The sequence below is a fragment of the Heterodontus francisci genome, chromosome 23 (assembly GCF_036365525.1).
Source record: "Heterodontus francisci isolate sHetFra1 chromosome 23, sHetFra1.hap1, whole genome shotgun sequence".
Taxonomy (NCBI): Eukaryota; Metazoa; Chordata; class Chondrichthyes; order Heterodontiformes; family Heterodontidae; genus Heterodontus; species Heterodontus francisci.
In genome coordinates this window covers 31,226,160-31,242,683 of record NC_090393.1, presented here as the reverse complement: position 1 = coordinate 31,242,683, position 16,524 = coordinate 31,226,160, and the positions used below count along the sequence as shown (strand labels likewise).

The window sequence follows — 16,524 nt, the reverse complement described above, 5'->3', positions numbered from 1 at the left end:
TACATCCTGAGTACAATCGCTACAGAACTTAGGAAATGTATTATGCCTTCACAAGGATGTTAATAAGAAACTTGCCTTCATAGCAATCCATTCTGCAGGGGGCAAGGCGCATTGCTTCTCTGAAGTGTATGATAGCTTCCTGGATTCTTCCAAGGGCTCGCAAAGCAGCACCTTTTAATAGTAAGGCTTGCACACTATTGCTATTCAACTGAATTGCTTTTGCTCCTAGATATAGTGCACGTGAATATCGTTTGCTGTACAAACATTGATACCTGCAGATAGAAAGGCAAAGAAATGAATGACAGATAACACTTCTAATATACTAAAATATATCCAATTGTGAGTGTCAATAGTAAATTCCTACAATTTTTTAAATGCTTGTTGCAGGAACTCCACGGCATGGGCTGCATGATACACCCTGTTGAGTTATAGTCTGCTCATTTAGTTGAGTCAAATCAACTTCACAGTACAAATGCATTCAAATGTGCACTCGCTGCAATGTGGACTGGGCTGCAAAGTAGCACATGGGAATTGCAGTGCTATAGTTGGACTTAAAATGTTATGCCTTAGCTGGATTGACTAGGCCACGAGATTTGAGAGATCAGGAATGATCAGGAGGTCCTGCACGTGCATTGGGCTCTGCGACTGAGTTGGGGGGGGGGCAAAAGGAATATATTGGAATTACTGAAAGATGGAATGGATATGTTTATGGGTAAGTTTGCAATTTTTTCTTAATCTGGTATCTTGTGTTTATCCTGTTATGTAAATTTTCTGCCCCTGTATGTTATCTCTGGCATCTCCCAAGGATCTATCCTTGGTCCCACCCCTTCCTCATCTATACACCATTCTTTGGTTATGTCATGTCCAGACATAGAATCAGCATCCACATGCATGCTGACAACATCTATCTTTATCTTTTCATCAGCTATTTTGCCCCCTTCACAGACTGTGTTGTCAGATTGCTTACCTGAATTCCAGTCTTGGATGAGCAGCAACTTCCTCCAGATAAGCAATGATAGGACTGAAGTCATGGTCTGCAGCCCCAACAATGCTTCTATCACCCACCATGGACACCACCTCAGGCTGAACCAAACTGTTCATAGGCTCGGAGATGTATTCAACCCTGAATTTCTGACCTCATAACAACTTAATAACAAACACTGACTACTTCCACCTCCATAACTTTGCCCACCTCTGTTTCAATTGATGGTTGGGGCACTCATTGTTGCATTGATCACCTCCAGACTCAGCTATTACAATGCTTTCCTACCTATCCTTCCAAGGGCCACCATCCATAAACCAACTCATCCAAAACCATATCCTATCCTGCACCAATCTGCTCACCATCACCCTTATCCTCACTGACGCTGGCTCCGAGCAACCCATTCTCACCGTTGTATTTGAATCATTCATTGCCTTGTCCCTCCTTAGCTCTGTAACCACCTCCAATTCACATCCACTCTATCAATCAACTTATCCATTTATCTGACTCTGGCCTCTTTTTCTTCACTCCACCATTTATAGCCTTGCTTTGCAATTGCCCCCTAAGACTACTCAGCCTTTTCACCTCTCACTTTGCCTTTAAGAGCCTTCTTAAAAGCTCCTCATCCACCAAGTTACGGTGACTTTTCCTAACATCAGCATTCATTTCCTCCTTTTTTTCATTCTTTCATGAGATGTGGGTGTCGCTGGCAAGGCCAGCATTTGTTGCCCATCCCCAATTGCCCTTGAACTGAAAGGTTTGTTAGGCCATTTCAGAGGGCAGTTAAGAGTCAACCACAGTGCAGTGGGCCTGGAGTCACATGTAGGCCAGACCAGGTAAGGACAGCAGATTTCCTTCCCTAAAGGACATTAGTGAACCAGATGAGTTTTTACGACAATCGATGATAGTTTCATGACATCATTACCGAGAGTAACTTTCAATTCCAGATTTAAAAAAAAAAATTAATTGAATTTAAATTCCACCAGCTGCCATGGTGGGATTTGAACCCATGTCCCTGGGCATTAGCCTGGGCCTCTGGATTACTAGTCCAGTGACATTACCACTATGCCACCATCTCCCCAAATCAGCTGAAGTGCATTGAGCATTTTTCTATGTTAAAAGTGCTAAATAAATGCAAGATTTTGTCACATCAATGCTACTTTCAGCTACAATCACCATTTGTTATAGTCATCTGTATTCAGTCAAGCCACAAGTTGCTTTACCTGCAACACTTTCAGATTTTACTTATTTTTCACGAAGTTCATTGTTTTTTTTTGTTCAAATAAATTCTAAATTTGCGACCAAGAAAAGAAAGGGGTTACAAACATGAACTAATTAAACTAGCCTGATGCTCAGATTTGCAGCACTGAGCACTATAATTAAAGTGCTTTGTCATACCACTTATTAGATTTTATCCTATTGGATAGTTACACTAGGCCTTGAAAAATGTTGGGTCCCAAGTAGGTCCCTTAATGAGGTGACCCAATTTCTAGTCCATAGCCATCTCTGGGAACAGAAAGAAAACACAGAATTGGTGAGGTCTGAATAATCAGTGGCCAAAGCACAAATATCTGTAGAGCATTCTCATTCATTATACCTTGCTACTTGTAGCACTATAGAGCTTGTATCAATTGTGCTGTAAACTACTTAATTTTTTTCTCTCATACACAAATACCACTGTAGCAGGGAAGCCAGTATTTGAGAAGATAGCTGATATTTATTATTTAACATTTCATTTTAGAGGGCAGCTGTGAACAAGCAGCATAAGTCTCCTGTACAAATGACTGACATCCTCCTTTGTACATATATGTACCACCCTGCTGTACAAAATGTGTACAGCTTCTGCATAATGAACAACACATACTGTGTTGTGCAAGTCATTATAAAGAATCTTGATACAATGCAGGGGCAAAATATTCCAGCTGTCAGTGTTTTATTGTTCAGCTATACAGAGCTGCTTTGTGAATACTACCAGTTTCTCATGGTCTCTAAATAGGGTCTCTCTGTTGGTCCAGATACAGCCCATCAACATGTCAGTTTCTCCCTTTCAGAAATCTTTACACATAATTAAAAATAAGTCAGCTAATTTGGTTATAGTTTTGACAAGTTAAAAGAACAAACTTGCATTTCTATACTGCATTTCATGATCTCAGGACATCCCAACTCCCTTTATAGGCAATTAAGTACTTTAGAAGTTGTCACTATTGTAATGTGGAAAGGTGGCAGCCAATTTGCACACAGCAAGGTCCCACAAATAGCAACAAGATCATCCGTTTTACTGATGCTGATTAAGGGGTAAATATTGGCCATAACACCAGAAAGAATACTCCTGCTGTTCTTCAAAGAGTGCCATGGGAACTTACATGTTCACCTGAGAGGGCAGATAGGATCTCAGTTTAGTGTCTCGCCTAAAAGCTGGCTCCTCTGACAATGCAGTACTACCTCAGTACTGCACTGAGGTGTCAATCTGATTATATGCTCAGGTTTCTGGACTAGTACTTGAATCTAGAACCTTCTGAGGCAAGAATGCAACCATTGATCCAAGGCTGACAAGTTAATTTATGCAAGTAAGAAAAGGTCTTTCTTTCCAGTTGGCAACATTTATCCAGCACCAAAAAGTTTTGGAAAAACTGATTTGTGTTTGCACTAACACACTATCTGTGATACTCTTGATCTGCACCGCAATTCCAAGTTCCTGATCTGGGTCAAGGAGTTGGGGTTGGATGGGGGAAGGGAGGTTCAATAGGATGGAGGGAGGGAGATGACAGATATAAAAAGATATTTGTCAATATATTATTTGGGGAGGGGGGGTTGGCTAAAGGATCATCTTGCACAGCTCTTGTACACCTCCTATCACATGGGCCAAGATCACTTAGGAAGAGCTGGAAAAATGATGCAGATAATCAGTTACCTGTCACCTATCAAGAAACCTGCACGTACAGAACAAGTGAAAACCCGTGTAGCAACACTAGCACCAACACTGCAGTTACAATTACCTGAATAGAAACCACCCATTGTACTACTAATCATGGTATTGCCAGGAAAAAGGATAGCTTTGTTCCTTCCTGCAATAATAAATGTAAAAACTCAATACCTACCCAGAGACAACCCATGGTTCTGCATGCTGATCAGAGATGTTGAATAAACGTCCACCTAAATTTTCGACATCCTCTAGTCGACCCTCACCTGCCAAAAGGTACCCATATACATCCATTCCTAAAGAGGGGAAAAATTTGAAAGCAGAATTCTATCAGATAGTTCACTGTAATGCCGGATTTGTTCCTCAATTAATTCTAGATTTGTAAATGTTGTACTGAAACTTGTACACATCCAATATTTTTATTTCTGTTGAAATATTGTTTACACTTAAGTATTCAGTTGACTAAGTCAATTTAACTCTCGTCATGACTTCAAACACTGAGTCGCCCAAATCTTCAGGTGCCCACTTTAAAGTAAAATTATAATTATAATCGAGTGAACAGATAAACCGGCAATAGTTCAAACAACAAGAAATTGCAAATGTGCTGGCATCTATTTGCATCTTACTTACCCTTAATTATATATGGATCCAGCATCTGAGCCTGCTCAAACTTTAAAATGGCATTTTTGTTGTCACCCACTCTAAAATACAAATCTGCTAGGCTTCCCATTAAATCCACATTGTCCCGCAATAATGACTTCTTCTCCAGAGAGCTGTGGACATAAAACAGTTGTAATAATCTACTGACTAATAATTAGAGTGCAGTGATTGGAAGGCTGCCATTTTAATTTCTCCTTTTATGCCTTTCTTCTACACGGTGCTGAAGGCACTGGATATAACAACGGCAACGGGCCCTGACAACATCCCCACAATAGAAGACTTGTGCTCCAGAACTAGCCGCGCCTTTAGACAAGCTGTTTCAGTACAGCTACAACTGCTTCAGTACAATGCGGAAAATTGCCCAGGTATGTCTTGTCCACAAAAACAGGGCAAATCCAATCCAGCCAATTACCGCCCCATCAATCTACACTTGATCATCAGCAAAGTGATGGAAGGTGTCATTGACAGTACTATCAAGCTGCACTTACACAGCAATAACCCGCTCAGTGATGCTCAGTTTGGGTTCCTCCAGGGCCACTCAGCTCCTGACCTGATTACAGCCTTGGTCCAAACATGGACAAAAGTGCAGAACTGAAGACGGGAGGAGAGAGTGACTGCCCTTGACATCAAGGTAGCATTTGACCGAGTGTAGCATCAAGCAGCCCTGGCAAATTGAAGTCAATTGGAATCAAGGGGAAAAGGTCTCCACTAGTTGGAGTCATACCTAGCATAAAGGAAGATCGTTGTGGTCATTGGAGGCCAATCATCTCAGTCCGAGGACATCGCTGCAGGAGTTCCTCAGGCTAGTGTCCGAGGCCCAACCTCGGGGTAGTACAATCTTCAGCTACTTCATCAATGACCTTTCCTCCATCATAAGGTCAGAAGTGGGGATGTTTGCTGATGATTACACAATGTTCAGTACCATTTGCAAATACTCAGATACTGAAGCAGTTCCTGTCTATATGCAATAGACCTGGACAACCTTCAGGCTTGGGCTGATAAGTGGCAAGCAACATTTGTGTCACTCAAATGCCAGGCAATTACCATCTCCAACAAGAGAATATAACCCATCTCTCCTTGACATTCAATGGCGTTACCATCACCAAATCACCCATTATCAACATCCTCGGGGTTACCATTGAAACTGAACTGGACCAGCCATATAAATACTGTGGCGACAAGAACAGGCCAGGGGCTTAGAATTCTAAGACAAGTAACTCACATCCTGACTCCCCAAAGCCTGTCTACCATCTAAAGGCACAAGTCAGGAGTGTGATGGAATACTCTCCACTTGCCTGGAGGAGTGCGGCTCCAACAACATTGAGGAAGCTTGACACCATTCAGGGCAAAGCAGTTTGCTTGATTGGCACCCCATCCACCAACTTCAACATTCACTCCCTTCACCATTGGCACACAGCATATACAAGATGCACTGCAGCAACTCACCAAGCCACCTTCGACAGCATTTTTCAAACTCACAACCTCTATCACCAAGAAGGACAAGGGCAGTAGATGCATGGGAACACCAACACCTGCAAGTTCCCCTCCAAGTCACATACCATCCTGACTTGGAACTATATTGCCATTCCTTCACTGTCGCTGGGTCAAAATACTAGAACTCCCTTCATAAAGGCACTGTTGGTGTACCCGCACCAAATGGATTGCAGTGGTTCAAGAAGGCAGCTCAACACAACCTCTCAAGGGTAATTAGGGAAGGGTAACAAATGCTGACCTTGCCAGCAATGCTCACATCACATGAAACAATTAAAAAAAACACACAAATACAACAACAGTCACAACCCCAGTGAGCTACATGACAACCCATCAGGTGTGAAATGCAAACATTTTTTAAATTATGAAGTAGAAACCAACACCTTTCATTGAAATCTCATTATACAATCGAAGCTCTTCAAAAATCTTGATCGATACAGTTAAAAACAATAAAATACAATTAGGTTTTATGGCTTATGGTTTACAACTATACTTGTGCTTAGGTGGGCCCAATTAAAAAATGGAATAAAATGGGACTGCATTTCTCCACAAGCTTGCAACTTCAAAATGAAACATTTGTTGTTTTTCCTCCCCTTCAGCATCGAATTTTAATTACTCCCCCTCAAATTACTAAAAAAAACTGAAGGACCTTTTTTTTTTCCATGAAGCTTTAAACAAGATCAACCGTCTGCTGGCGAGGTACACATATCTTTATTAGATAATCTCAACGTATGAACACATCTAGATCAGTATTCAGGACTGAGGAGATTGCCAATTACCTCTTACAAACAGGTTGCCTGATTTTCAGTTTACGAGGTGACACCTAGTGTCCAGAAGCTGTGCAGAACAAGGTTAGTCAGTACTTTTTATTTTTAAAGTAGGCACTGGACTTTTAACATAATTTTACAGAACAGCAATGTCTCCTTTAATTGGAAGGATACTTGAAACACCAACCAGAAGGGTAACAATTTAAGACACAAGCACGGGAACAGTCATTCCCCCCCCTCCTGCACAGTATACATTTCCTTACCAGATTGTATTGATTGCTCTGGTGTTGTCACCAGTGTGAACAAAAGCATAAGCCTTGATCCAAACAGATAGCCAGTCCAGATTCGGAATACTCTGAATCACATTCATAGTCAGAGATGCTACCTCTGCACCCTTCACCGAAAGAGACAGCAGGCCTGGAGAAAAGAACGGGGCAGGACATGAATAGTTGACTTGTAGTTTGAAAGGTTTCAAACCAGTTGGATAAGATATTCTTGTATAATCAGTTAAATACAGAATCCCTAGGCTGTAATCTTTTTGCAATCTTCGATATTTACACGCATGTTAGAGGAACTTCCTACACTGAACCTCTCAAAGATGATCCTATATCATACACCATCTTATATCCTACAGCCAATTTGATTCACTTCAGAAATGGTTGAGCATATTGGATACAGCTAAGGGTATGGACCCCGACAAGGTGGGGATGTGGTAGGAATACGGGATTAGTGTAGGATTAGTATAAATGGGTGGTTGATGGTCGGCACAGACTCGGTGGGCCGAAGGGTCTGTTTCAGTGCTGTATCTCTAAATAAAATTTAAAAAAACACCCTGGCTGTAGTGCTGAAGACTTGTGCTCCAGAGCTCACTGCGCCCCAGGCTAAGCTGTTCCAGTAGAGCTACAACACTGACATCTACCCGACAATATGGAAAATTGTCCAGATATGTCCTGCCCACAAAAAGACAAACTCAATGCAGTCAATTGTTCCGCCCCATCAGTTTACTCTCAATCATCAGCAAAGTGATGGAAGGCGTTGTCAACAGTGCTACTAAGCAGCATTTACTGGCAATAACCTGCTCATCCATGGTCAGTTTGGCTTCAGCCAGGACCACTTGGTTCCGAACCTCATTACACTCTTGGTACAAACATGGACAAAAAAAACTGAGTTGAGAGCGACTGCCCTTGACAGCATTTGACAGTGTGGCATCAAAGAACCCTACTAAATTTGAAGTCAAAGAACAAAGAAAAGAACAAAGAAAATTACAGCACAGGAACAGGCCCTTCGGCCCTCCAAGCCTGCGCCAATCCAGATCCTCTATCTAAACATGTCGCCTATTTTCTAAGGATCTGTATCTCTTTGCTTCCTGCCCATTCATGTATCTGTCTAGATACATCTTAAAAGACGCTATCGTGCCCGCGTCTACCACCTCCGCTGGCAACGCGTTCCAGGCACCCACCACCCTCTGCGTAAAGAACTTTCCACGCATATCCCCCCTAAACTTTTCCCCTCTCACTTTGAACTCATGACCCCTAGTAATTGAATCCCCCACTCTGGGAAAAAGCTTCTTGCTATCCACCCTGTCTATACCTCTCATGATCTTGTACACCTCAAATCAGGTCCCCCCTCAACCTCCGTCTTTCTAATGAAAATAATCCTAATCTACTCAACCTCTCTTCATAGCTAGCGGCCTCCATACCAGGCAACATCCTGGTGAACCTCCTCTGCACCCTCTCCAAAGCATCTACATCCTTTTGGTAATGTGGCGACCAGAACTGCACGCAGTATTCCAAATGTGGCCGAACCAAAGTCTTGTACAACTGTAACATGACCTGCCAACTCTTGTACTCAATACCCCGTCCGATGAAGGAAAGCATGCCGTATGCCTTCTTGACCACTCTATTGACCTGCGTTGCCACCTTCAGGGAACAATGGACCTGAACACCCAAATCTCTCTGTACATCAATTTTCCCCAGGACTTTTCCATTTACTGTATAGTTCACTCTTGAATTGGATCTTCCAAAATGCATCACCTCGCATTTGCCCTGATTGAACTCCATCTGCCATTTTTCTGCCCAACTCTCCAATCTATCTATATTCTGCTGTATTCTCTGACAGTCCCCTTCACTATCTGCTACTCCACCAATCTTAGTGTCGTCTGCAAACTTGCTAATCAGACCACCTATACTTTCCTCCAAATCATTTATGTATATCACAAACAACAGTGGTCCCAGCACAGATCCCTGTGGAACACCACTGGTCACACGTCTCCATTTTGAGAAACTCCCTTCCACTGCTACTCTCTGTCTCCTGTTGCCCAGCCAGTTCTTTATCCATCTAGCTAGTACACCCTGGACCCCATGCGACTTCACTTTCTCCATCAGCCTACCATGGGGAACCTTATCAAACGCCTTACTGAAGTCCATGTATATGACATCTACAGCCCTTCCTTCATCAATCAATTTTGTCACTTCCTCAAAGAATTCTATTAAGTTGGTATTAAGTCAATGAGCATCGGAGTGAAAACTCGCCACTGGCTGGAGTCATACCTAGCACAACAGAGGACAATCAGCTCAGCCTAAGAACCTCGCTGCAGGAGTTCCTCAGGGCAGTGTCCTCGGCCCAACTATCTTCAGCTGCTTCATCTCTCCATCATAAGGTCAGAAGTGGGAACGTTCATTGATTGTAAAGTGTTCAATCCCATTCGTAACTCCTTAGATAATGAAGCATTTGTGCCTTCATGCAGCAAGACCTGGACAACATTCAAGCTTGGGTGGTAAATGGCAAGTAACATCCACACCACACAAGTTGGCAGGAAGTGACCATCTCCAACAAGAATGGATATAACTATCGCTCCTTCATATTCAATGGCATTACCATCACCGATTCCCCCTATCACCAACATCCTCGGGGTGGGAGGTCACCACTGACCAGAACTTAACTGGGCCAGCCTCATAAATACAATGCATAGAAGAGCAGGTCAGAGGCTGGGAATTCTGCAGCAAGTAACTCACCTCTCGACTCCCCAGTGCCTGTCCACCATCCACAAGGCACAAGTCAGGAGCATGATTTAATACTCCCCACTTGCCTGGATGAGTGCAGCTTCAGTAACACCCAAGAACACCAACCAGGATAAAGTAGCCTGCTTGACTGGCACCCCATCCACCACAAGAAACATTCACTCTTCCACCATCGGTACATAGCGACAGTAGTGTGTACCATCTACAAAATGCATTGCAGCAATTCACCAAGGCTCCTTCGACAACACCTTCCAGATGCGTGTCCTCTATCATCTAAAAGAACAAGGCCAGCAGGCGCATGGGACCACCACCTGCAAGTTCCCCTCCAAGTCTCACACCATTCTGACTTGGAAACATAATCACCATTCCTTCACTGCATCGGGTGAAAATCCTGGAACTCCCACCCCAACAGCACTGTGGGTGTACCAACACTACAAGGACTGCAGCTGTTCAAGGTGATGGCTCACCATAACCTTCTCAAGGGCAAATAGGGATGGGGAATAAATGCTGGCCTTGTCAGCGATGCCCACATCCTGTGAACGAATAGAAAAAAAAGCTCAAGATGGAATATTGGTTTTCATTGGTATCGATGTTGCTCCTATGTTAAATTCAAATCTCATTTAGCTTTCACTTTAGGAGCAAAATATTCACCTAGATATAAAGTAATTATTTGTGCACCTTCATTGTAACAAGTCATTTTTTACAGTTAAGCTACAGTCCAGGTTTAGTTACTTCTTTAGTGTGGGCCTGTTGGGGGAGGGACTTGGACCACAAGCTAACCTTAAAGACCTGAAGGCTCCCTAAACTAATGCTAAATGAATGGCCACTTAGAAACGGTATGAAGGAAAAACTAGTTCTCTTCAGTTAGATTTATCTTGACAAGTCAAATCTGATCTATTTTGGGACAAATAAGTAACAGAAATGACTGGGACGCTAGATAGATTAATGGGAATAAGAAGAAAGCTAAACTATACTTACTTAGAAAATAATTCTAGAAAACCTTTATCGGCCTAGCATCGGAACAGTCTAGACAAAATTGCTGAGAAAACCATATCTTCTATGGTCATGCAGACTTTTTTTTATTCATTTCATGGAATGTTGGCATAGCTGGCAAGGCCAGCATTTGTTGCCCATCCCTAATCGCCCTTGAGAAGGTGACGCTGAGCTGCCTTCTTGAACCACGGTGCAAGAGGGAGTTCCAAGATTTTGATCTGGCGACAGTGAAGGAACAGCGATATATTTCCAAGTCAAGATGGTGTGTGACTTGGAGAGGAACTTGTAATGGTGGTGTTCCCGTGTGTCTGCTGCCCTTGTCCTTCTAGGTGGAAGCAGGTTTGGAAAGTGCTGTCAAAGCAGGCATGGCGAGTTGCTGCAGTACATCTTGTATATGGTACACACTGCTAAAGTGGACTCGAATGGCCTACTTCATGCCAGAGTGCATCCCATAAAACATCAGCAAGATTTGGTTCAGGTGTCAACCATTTCCAAATTATAAACCAATCAATGCCATATTTATAGTGCCCAAAATACACTGTATTCTTATAGGAGAAAAAGAGCTGCTGCAGCTACACTTGAATATTCAGCATTAGTCAGAACAAAAGATAATTATTTAAATAAGTTTATATGCAGCAAACAGATCAGCATTGCAATCTTAAAAGAACCAACTGAAAACTCAATTTCTATAAGATAGATTACCATGGCAAAAGTCTATGAATCTAGTGTGAACCTCTTAACATTACAGTGCACTACCCCATGCATCACTATCACACTGGCTTCCTTCCTAATCTACACTTCCCCCACTGGCTCTCTGCCTCCATTTCCCCCTAGCTTGTCATAATTTGTAATAATAAAACAACTACAGCTTGTTTGGTGTACAGGGGTTTTAACATATTAAAAAACCTACCTAGTATTGCATCCAAAGCCAGTGGACACTGTCGCAATACTTCCTTATAGCTGGTAACTGCTGACCTTTCCTGTCCTGCTTTCTTATACAGGTTTGCCAACATCATATTAATCTAGATTATAGAAAAAAAGCAGTCAGTAACACAAAAAACAAAGAATTTACTGTACTAGAATTTTCTCAGCTAAAAGCAAGCAAAGTAGGCATAAAAGTAAAAGCAAAATACTGCGGATGCTGGAAATCTGAAACAAAAACAAGAAATGCTGGATTCACTCAGCAGGTCTGGCAGCATCTGTGGAAAGAGAAGCAGAGTTAACGTTTCGGGTCAGTGACCCTTCTTCGGAACATAAAAGTACATTGCTACTAAGTGCTGAGATAGGAGCTTGTCTATATTGAAAATGCTTGTCCCTTTAATGAAACAGGACTTAATTCAGTGTTAATGGAGAGCAGGTGATGGTCATTGCAGTTTGCATTTAAGGGCTGGGTTTTTCCCCCAGTCAGGGAGTTACCTCTGGACAGAGAGTTAGTCCAGAAGGGAAGAGTGAGAACTGATATTTGGACTGAACTGTGAATTGACAATAAAACAGTTGTGGATCAGAGAAGGTCCCAGGCTTCATTTTGGTGAATGGATATCTGCCTGTTTAACAGTTCACTCCTATTGTCTGCTGAACTGCCTTGGGCAGACTGAGTGGAAGCTTGAAACTTCACAAGAGGAAAACTGGAAGAACAGCTGTCAAAAGCTTGCTCGTGTGCTCCTAGCAGTCCACTTAAGAATATACCAGAAATTGCTAGCAAGTTGTTTGCCTGTACTCTCAGACATAGTTGGTGTGTGGCCAATGGAAATCAGAAAGGGGAATGGAAGAGAGCATCTGCGAAAGGAATAATATAATTTACCCTACAGAAAAGTGAAGACTCTCTTTAAATGAAGAGTACAAATGTTGCAAAAACTCAGTATAAGATAAACGAGTCAGCAACAAATTCATGTTAAAAAATCTAATCAGGATGTCAAGTTAACCTTATGAATTTTGAAGATTTTTTTAAAAAATGAAACCAAAATAAATATGTACAAGATGCAAAAATCAATGTTTTTGGTTGCTCACAGCCACAGAAACTGCAGTTCAGAATTAATTATTTAAAGCTCTTTGAAATGTTTCAGCATAAAGCATTATATAAAACAAAACATTTCAATTTAAAAACTGTATGTTACGACCAAGACGGGAAGAGCGCACAGTCTTTCTCTAGTTCCACTTCTCCACAGGATTTAAATGTGTACCCAGTTACCAATGTGGCCAATTATATACTCTATCTATTTTAGTTTCAGAATAAAATCCACCAACCAGGTTTCTTTAATAAGCAAAAGTATTGATTATTATAAAACAAGACTTTGTCAATAAAGATGCAAAGCTTTAACACACAGTTTGAAATGACAGTAAATATATATATTCCCTTCTAAGTACCCAACACACACACCAGTTAAAGGAAAAATAAAGATGCTTTGGCCAAAATACTTGTTAATTCTTGAAGAAAAAGGACAAGGTATGTTATGTTCCAGATGGTATACAGTCTGGCGTCCGAGTACACGTAGATGGGTCACTGGGATCTTTTCGAAAGCAGTTCGCTCAGAAGATGTCGAGAAGAAGTCTTCCAAAAGCTTCTCGGGAGAAATGCAGCATCAGGCGTTACTGCTATCACACACAGGACGTTTTTTTGCAGGGTTTCTCAGAGAGGTGGAGAAAAGATGAGCTGGGTGTTTCCCTCAGCAGGCTACAAACCCAACTGAGTCAAAACAGTATTCAAAAATGAAACGTACTCTTGAGCGTCATAAATCTTGACATGTCACTTCTCTTGTAAAGAACTCCCATAGTCAGAAGGAACCTGTTGTTTACTTAGCTGAAGACATGTGACATCCAGTAAATGTTTTTAAAAGAGTCCTTCCAGTGATCCTTTTAAAAAAAGTTCAGCATCGATGGAATCACTTCAGTCCTCCAATGACTCCATCTCTACAATTCTAAAAAAACGAGTCCTCAAAATATATAAAAAAATGGAAGCATTTTCATAATATGTAGATAAAAATTTTACATGACATAAACAGCAAATGATGAATAAAGAAGGTTGTTATGTGCTTGAACAAATCTGTTCATAACATTTTACCCACTTTGCACAAAGCACTTAAAAAATGTTTACCTTTGGAGTGCGCTGCCTGGTGGATATAGTGTCCAGTATTGCAACTGCATCCCTTTCTTGACGCAGCATTGTATAGCATTCAGCCATTTTATACTTAACTTCAATCTCCGATGGCAGACACTAAAATAAACATAAGAAATTGTTACATACGGTCCACCCTGAATTACATGGGTTACATATCTGTTACATATCTTAAGTCTCACAAGAAATCATTCCATTACAACTGACTGTATAGTGCCATAGAAAAGCCTCTTTCCATTCATTATGCGGCATACATTGCTTCTTAGATTATTTTCTCAACTAACAATTTGGGAACAGTAGAGAACATTGCAGCTGCATTCAATAGAAGTTCTCAAATTGAAAAATATTTTACACATTCAGCACAGTATACATTTTTGTCACATGTTTCTGCACTTATTCCTATCCTGACAACTTTGCAGCTATATATTTAGAAAAAAAGATTGTGACCAAGGATTTCCGCTTCTGTATTTGCCGTTTGCAACTTTCTGCCCATTTAAATGAATAGATGGTAAATCGAGAGCTGATGACCGAGTGTAGAAGTGGAAAACCAGGTATGTGTGCAATAAATGCATATCAAAATATAATCTCCAATTTATAGAGTACAGCAGCAGCATGCCCTTCTGCAGACCTTAGTGCTCTACCAACTCTGTGAAGGCAATTGTGTAAAGACTTTTAAAGAGTAATAACCACTCCTTGTGGTGCCTGCACGATTTAGCCTATACAGGTAAATGATTCCTTCACATCTACTGAAACTAACGTGCACACACACGTAAAAGAATTAATAAAATATAGACCATATTAAGTTACATGCTCATGGAAGTGGTAGAAGATATAAAATGAAATGTGAAACAAGCTATTCAACTGAGGTACAAATAAGTAAAAGTGAAATGTTGGAAAAAAAAATCTACCAACTTCTGAAACTTTTCTGGCTCTCTGTTGACATGCCTACAAAGTAAACAGAACAAACCCATTAGGATATGTCAAAAGTATTTTATAATTACACACAACACTCTAAATAGGACAACTGGGCCTTTGAATCTTGCTGGCAATATCTATGAATAAATGACAATTTTACCAAAGCATTCTGCACTTCATACAATTAATCATAACTACTATTTTCATAGCCTGTCCAGCTGCGCTCAAGTATTTCACATTACTTCAAAAGCAGTGATCTGGATGAAACAGTTCTATTTAACAGCGATTCAACTCCCTTGCTGCTTTAGTGGGTAAAGGCACCATGTCACATATCACTAAACTATACAGACTGCAAAGTATCAGGCTGGGTTACCCAATCAAAGCAAGGCTAACAACTAAGCTGCTGCAATTAGCCTCAGCAAAACTGAACTAAGGAGAAAAACTAAGTCATCAGCAGGGTTCCCACTTCTGATAGCTATCCAGTGACCCCTAGTGGAAAGTTTGCATATATCAGCGTCAGGATAGAACAAAATCGAACTTGGGTGCACCATCCTGCAGTTAAATTGATACTAGCAGAATGGGCTCACAAATAAAGAATGGTCACTTAGATGAGGTACTGGAGAGCTGTTAACAAAATTAAACATCACCAAGAGATGAACAGAAAAATGGTGGGGGGGGGGGGGGGGGGACCAAAAGAAAGAATGAAGGGGTTTTCTATGACTGAATAAGCACAGGACTCAAAGCAGTGGACATCCATTTCGGGTATCAAAATATGTGGGCGAATATATTTATGAAAATTCTCTATAAAATTAAGAAACTATAAATGACAGTGTTACTGCTCTAACTGCATGGGCAAGGTAGGAAAGTGGTTAAGATACTGTACTCAAAACACAAAATTCAATAAATCTTGCCATCAAAAACAGAAAATAACCAAGAAAGCTGCAGATTGTTCTAAAAATCCAATTGTTTCATTAATGTGCTTCCGGGATAGGAGCTTGCCACTCCTACAGGTCCAGCCTCGACTCAATTCCATCTGATGAGGCACCATGTCAAGGCAACTAGGAAGCAGGATAAATGCATATTTATCTACACCCAAAAAGAAAGTTTAAAACCTGCACTGTGCCATGGAACAGAATGTGGTTTTGTACCTGCAGTTCTCCACACAATTTAGAGATCTCAGGCAGCAAATTTTAGCCAACACAAGATCACCCTAGATTACAGAGAAGCACTTCTAAATACCTTGGTTGGGGTTTATTATGATGTAACCCAACAAGGAAGATTTTTTTCTTCTTCCAAAGCTATCAAAACATCCACACTTTTAAAAGTTTGTTTCTGAAGTTTTCCTTCTCATCAATATCATTTACAATGGCTCATAAAAAGGCCACATGGTTAAGAATTCTCAGAATCCTGTGGATCAGCAATGTGAAACACAAGCCTTCAAGGGTGTAAATCAGATAAACAGATTTATGGTTTCAGAATGTTGATAGTAAATTTTCATTGAGAGTCCCCAAAATAAACTTAGTTCTCCAAAGCTACCAGTTTTCGGTCTCAGAGCAGTAATTGATGTCCAATTCAGACAAGATAATGCAAATAAAAAGTAATACTATAAAACGGTGAATGAATAAGAAGGTCTACCAGCGGTGGTAGTAGAAGCAGATACATTA

The 16,524-nt window shown here is 41.1% G+C and overlaps 1 protein-coding gene across 2 annotated transcripts in view; it reads right to left on the bottom strand.

The window, feature by feature from the left end:
• Positions 1-16,524, bottom strand: part of anapc7 (anaphase promoting complex subunit 7) — an 82,101-nt gene that overhangs the window by 26,376 nt on the left and 39,201 nt on the right. Inside the window, exons 3-9 of one of the 2 annotated variants that reach the window (XM_068054983.1) lie at positions 14,858-14,890; positions 13,925-14,044; positions 11,744-11,855; positions 7,084-7,237; positions 4,533-4,675; positions 4,081-4,198; positions 76-272 (exon numbers count right to left, since the gene is read on the bottom strand). In XM_068054983.1, the coding sequence (XP_067911084.1) occupies positions 76-272; positions 4,081-4,198; positions 4,533-4,675; positions 7,084-7,237; positions 11,744-11,855; positions 13,925-14,044; positions 14,858-14,890 (877 nt within the window). The remainder of the gene's footprint in view (positions 1-75; positions 273-4,080; positions 4,199-4,532; positions 4,676-7,083; positions 7,238-11,743; positions 11,856-13,924; positions 14,045-14,857; positions 14,891-16,524) is intronic. The other variant, XM_068054984.1, reaches the window with a different exon arrangement.